This window comes from Abrus precatorius, unplaced genomic scaffold (assembly GCF_003935025.1).
Source record: "Abrus precatorius isolate BTA unplaced genomic scaffold, Abrus_2018 Scaffold5, whole genome shotgun sequence".
In the NCBI taxonomy this organism is placed as follows: domain Eukaryota; kingdom Viridiplantae; phylum Streptophyta; class Magnoliopsida; order Fabales; family Fabaceae; genus Abrus; species Abrus precatorius.
The window spans coordinates 13,817,837-13,823,552 of record NW_020874395.1 but is presented as its reverse complement, the minus strand read 5'-3'; the positions used below and the strand labels follow the sequence as shown (position 1 = coordinate 13,823,552).

General features: G+C 34.2%; 1 protein-coding gene across 2 annotated transcripts; it reads left to right on the top strand.

Moving 5' to 3' along the window:
- Nucleotides 1–256: 256 nt before the first annotated feature.
- LOC113867786 (homeobox-leucine zipper protein HDG11-like) lies at nucleotides 257–3,878 on the top strand. 2 transcript variants are annotated; one of them, XM_027503262.1, is made up of 11 exons: nucleotides 257–391; nucleotides 555–672; nucleotides 860–1,048; nucleotides 1,186–1,659; nucleotides 1,780–1,881; nucleotides 1,974–2,183; nucleotides 2,269–2,449; nucleotides 2,529–2,797; nucleotides 2,883–2,972; nucleotides 3,462–3,636; nucleotides 3,715–3,878. In XM_027503262.1, exons 1-11 carry the CDS (start codon nucleotides 264–266, stop codon nucleotides 3,876–3,878), a joined length of 2,100 nt encoding a protein of 699 aa, XP_027359063.1. In that variant the 5' UTR covers nucleotides 257–263. The 2 variants fall into 2 exon arrangements, with proteins under 2 accessions (XP_027359063.1, XP_027359062.1); XM_027503261.1 differs by having other exon boundaries at nucleotides 3,462–3,878.
- The last annotated feature ends 1,838 nt before the right edge of the window (nucleotides 3,879–5,716 follow it).

Genomic DNA, 5,716 nt, shown 5'->3' with positions numbered 1-5,716 from the left:
TCCATTTGCTTCTCAAGAAACAAAGCTTGCTTTATTGTTGTTCTATAGAACCATACCATAAAAAATCATCACATTCATCTCGTCACCAAAGTTTGCTTCTTTTTTCACACCCACTATCCAAAGTAGGGGCTTCTTCTGTTAAGCTTTGTTTGTGTCTTTTCCTGTTTGTGTTTTCTCAATGGTTTGGCTGTGATGGGAGTAGCTGATTCAGTGCACACAACAAGGAAGAGAAGGTGGTGGTTGTGATCAAGAGAGAGAGAGAGATGGAGTATGGAAGTGGAGGAAGTGGGTCCCCTGGTGATCACCATCATCACCATGATGGTTCTGATTCTCAGAGAAGGAAGAAGCGTTACCACCGTCACACAGCTAATCAGATTCAAAGGCTTGAATCGTAAGAGGCTATTCATTTATTCATTTCCACTCTCTTTTGTTTTATTTTGTTTTGCTCTTTATAATTTTTTGTTTTTGCACCCTTCTTCTATCAAATTTATGTTCCATCTTTCTATTTTATCTCCATGTGAATTAAATATGTGTGTCGATGTTGATGTCTTCAGGATGTTCAAGGAGTGTCCACACCCAGATGAGAAGCAGAGGTTGCAGTTAAGCAGAGAACTAGGCTTGGCGCCTAGACAGATCAAATTTTGGTTTCAGAATAGGAGGACCCAGATGAAGGTACTGCCTATATTTTTCTTTTTCTTTTTTTCATTTTTTTCCCTTGGGGTCTAGGATATGTTTTAGTGTTGTGCTTGGTATTGTATTTTAGTTTTTTACTTTGTGTTTTATTCATGATTATGAGGCTATATATGTGTGTGTCATTTCATAAATTTTCTTTTCGGTTATTTTGGATTGAACAATTCAGGCACAGCATGAGAGAGCTGATAATTGTGCACTCAGGGCAGAGAATGACAAGATACGTTGTGAGAACATAGCCATAAGGGAGGCCCTGAAAAATGTTATATGCCCTTCTTGTGGTGGACCTCCTATCAATGAGGATTCTTATTTTGATGAGCAAAAATTGAGGTTGGAGAATGCCCAACTCAAAGAGGAGGTAACGATGCTGCAATTGCGAAGCCTTTTTTTTTTTTTTTAATCGTTCATAAATTCCTTTGTTTAGATTTATGAATATGAGTAAGAATATGAATAATTTTTATTTTTCTAATTTCCTTGTCCATCGAAAATTGGCAGCTTGATAGAGTGTCTAGCATTGCAGCTAAATACATTGGAAGACCAATTTCTCAGCTTCCTCCAGTTCAGCCTATCCATATATCTTCTTTGGACTTGTCAATGGGGAGTTTTGGGAGCCAAGGATTGGGTGGTCCTTCCCTTGATCTTGATCTTCTTCCTGGGAGTTCTTCTTCATCCATGCCAAATGTGCCTCCTTACCAACCTGCTTGTCTTTCAGACATGGATAAGTCCCTTATGTCAGACATTGCTTCAAATGCCATGGAAGAATTGATAAGACTCTTGCAAACAAATGAGCCCTTGTGGATTAAATCAAGTGCTGATGGGAGGGATGTTCTTAATCTTGATACATATGAAAGAATGTTTCCAAAGACTAATAGTCACTTGAAGAACCCCAATGTTCGCATTGAAGCTTCTAGAGATTCAGGAGTTGTAATTATGAACGGCTTAACTTTGGTTGACATGTTTATGGACCCTGTAAGAAGTTCTTAATAATATTTTCTTTTTCTAATTTTTAAGTTCTAGATTGTGTACAATTGAAGTAATGATTCAATTTAATTCTATTAATTGTTCAATTATCATGATTGATTTTTGTAGAACAAGTGGATGGAGCTATTTCCCACTATTGTCACAATGGCAAGAACTATTGAAGTTATATCTTCTGGAATGATGGGTGGTCACAGTGGTTCTTTGCAATTGGTAAGTTGGAAATTTATCCAGTTTTATTTTCTTTCAATTTTCATATCCTTTTCCCTTCCACTTTTAATTTTTTTTCTTTCTTCTGAATTCAGATGTATGAAGAATTGCAAGTGCTTTCTCCACTTGTTTCTACTAGAGAGTTCTACTTCCTGCGTTACTGTCAACAAATTGAACAAGGCTTGTGGGCAATAGTAGATGTTTCATATGATTTTCCTCAAGATAACCAATTTGCTCCTCAATTTCGATCTCATCGTCTTCCTTCTGGTTGCTTTATCCAAGACATGCCTAATGGGTATTCCAAGGTACAAAGTTAACACATTGATAATGTTGGCTACGTTGATACCCTTAATAGACAACTTTTGTTCACTGCTCTAAATTGTCATGTAGGTTACTTGGATTGAACATGTAGAGATTGAAGATAAAAATCCAGTTCATAGACTCTATAGAAATATTATTTACAGCGGCATGGCATTTGGAGCACAAAGATGGCTCACTACACTTCAAAGGATGTGTGAAAGGCTTGCGTGTCTAATGGTGACAGGCAATTCTACCCGTGATCTTGGAGGAGGTATGTAATTGAATTGCACCATCTCTTTCATGTATGATTTTAAATTCTTGCTATGATTTTAACTTGATTCAAATTTCAGTGATTCCATCTCCCGAGGGTAAGAGGAGCATGATGAAACTTGCACAAAGGATGGTTACCAATTTCTGTACAAGCATTAGTGCATCACCTGGTCATAGATGGACCACACTCTCAGGGTTGAATGAGATTGGAGTCAGAGTCACTGTGCATAAGAGCACAGATCCTGGCCAACCTAATGGTGTGGTGCTAAGTGCAGCCACCACCATTTGGCTCCCAATTCCTCCACAAACTGTGTTCAATTTTTTCAAGGATGAAAGGAAAAGACCTCAGGTTGTCAGACTTTTTACTTAGTTTTCTTGTTTCCAGTTGTGACTTTTTAGAAATGCTTTTAATGTTGTTTTGTGCTTTTGTTTAGTGGGATGTTCTTTCCAATGGTAATGCTGTTCAAGAGGTTGCTCATATAGCAAATGGTTCACACCCTGGTAACTGCATATCAGTGCTTCGAGTAAGACATGCTTCTTCCATGATCTAATTCAGATTTAGGTTTAAATAAGTTTTTGATTCTTTAAAATATGACTTTTATATATAAAATTAATCCTCGTTAAATTTTTTATTTTTTTAACATTTAGAAATTACAATTTTTTATATTTTTAGTACTAATTATTTTTGTTTAATACAACGAGTAAAAACAATATATATATATATATGCACAAAAATCAAGAAAATGAGATTTTAAATTTTGACAAATTTAAATCATCTTATGTTATTTATTATATTAAAAAGAAAAAAATATAATTTTTAATCAAATTTAATTAATGGATCACTTAACCGATTGTAATGGGTATTAATTTGTTCAATAAAAATTGCCTTTTTGATTTTTCATCATCACTGTTATCTCATGTTACTCAGTAGTCCCTTTTTTCTCATTACAATAAAAATGTTTCTTCACATTCCAAATTAAATTTTCTCCCTTTATCCAATTATAACTTCACAGGCTTTCAACACAAGTCAAAACAACATGCTCATACTCCAAGAGAGTTGTGTGGACTCCTCAGGTTCCCTTGTGGTGTATTGTCCTGTTGATCTACCAGCCATAAACATAGCAATGAGTGGAGAAGACCCTTCATACATTCCTCTACTTCCGTCAGGCTTCACAATTTCACCTGATGGCCAACAAGACCAAGAAGGAGTAGGAGTAGGAGTAGGAGGTGCATCAACAAGCACAAACACAAACAGAATCATGGGTTGTGGTTCATCTTCAAGTGGCTCACTCATCACAGTAGCATTCCAAATCCTAGTGAGTAGCTTGCCATCTGCCAAGCTCAACATGGAGTCGGTGACCACTGTTAATAGCCTTATCGGCAACACTGTGCAGCAAATAAAAGCTGCCTTGAATTGTCCTAGTTCCTGATGAAACCTGCTTCTATGTGTGTGTGTGTTTTGTGTGTGTGATAGTTTCCTTTACTCACTCTTCTTCACATTCTTAAATATGCTCATCAGAAATGGTTCAGACCTGAGGCTATTTGTGCTGCTGCTATAATCAATGAGTGGGAGAAGTGTTTTGAGTTAGTTGGGACTTCAATGCCCTCTCATCAACACCACAAGCCTCATTATTTACTCCTCCTCCTCATGGTAGAGCTGTATTTTGCTTCCAAGGTTCAAGCTTCATTACATTGCACACCAACTACCAATTTTCATTTTGTTTTATTTTACTTTGGGTTGAAGGGTAAGGTAAGTTATCATTATTATTGTTTTTTTTCTTTTTTTCTTTTTTCTTTTTTGGGTATGTTAAATTTGGACACTTGCTGGTGGTGGTATAGCAGTAGTAAGTAGTAGTAATTGTTGTCTTAGAAGAGGGAGTCAAGAACGCACCATACTTGGGTAGGCTGTGTTTTTCTTCTATACATTCCCAGATTAGCTAGCTCTCATGAAAAATGTGTATGGTTCGGGCATTGACTTCCTGTGCAAAGACTTATTATTATTATTCATACTTTATTAATGATGTTCACCTTTTGATGTAATAAGTAATAACTGTTTTTCTTTTCCATTTTTCTTTTTACTAAGAAAAATTGAAGTGGGAAAATTGAGAGGAAGAGAGAGAGAAAAATGTGCATGAAATTGAAGTTGGTCAGGGATTAATTTATACAAGGGGGGGTTGTGGGGGCAGGCAGATATTGACAGTTTGGATACCTTTTGTGGCTTGGCATCATTAATGGGCTCCATGCATATTCAAAAGAGTAATGCAACTTTGAACAAAAGATTAATTTTTTCTGCATTTGGGTTGACAACTTGACGTGCAGCAAGGATAAATGAAACAACATATCCATTCACCTTTGTTCAATGTATAAATTTTTGCACTCGTTTAATAATATTGATAACTAACTACAAAATCTCATTCATCAAAGTTGCTGGATCTGTTTATTATGGTCCAAGAATTTCTCCTTGTTCTATGTGCTGTTTGATACTAGTTTAATATGAAAATTGAAAAACTAGTCAACAATTTTAATACAATAGACTCAGGATAAATAAACTTTTACTTTTTCACAAATTTTATTTTCAAATTACTAACTCTAATATTTCATTTATTGTGAATTTTTTTTGTATGACTACTTCAATTTAATAATGATAAATATAATAACATTTTAGTGAATTAATTTAATCATAAATTTTCAAAAACATAGTATTATAACTTTTTGTATATATAAGAGACTAATTTAATAATAATAAAATTTAATAATAATAATAATAATTTATTCTCTTCCACCGATAGAAGGATAAAGGACCACTTGAAGATTCAAGATTTTTACATCTAAGATTTATGGTACACCTTGAACCCCTCAAACATAAAATCAAAAGTACGTCATGAGCAGACTTGAAGAAGGTACAACCTGCTATTTTTGTGCAATGACATTTTTATTTCTTACTTTCTTTAGTAGTGATTTTACAATTTTATTATTTAAGCTAATCTTAATATGATTTTATTTATTAATTACTTAGGTAGTTAGGTATAAAAACGATTTCATGTAATATTCTTAAAAAAGCGCCCTAACAACTGTTCAGAAGTAATAATTCTTTAGTATAAAATTTTAAAATGGCCGGAATCAATGCAAGAGTGAACCTTTCTATACTTGATTGGTTTATGGTCAAAACAATTTTTTTTCTTTTATAACATAGTACATAATTTAATGTAAAATTTATACAAAAATTTTATGTGTTAATTTAATTTTTATTTTATATATAAGTGCAAGT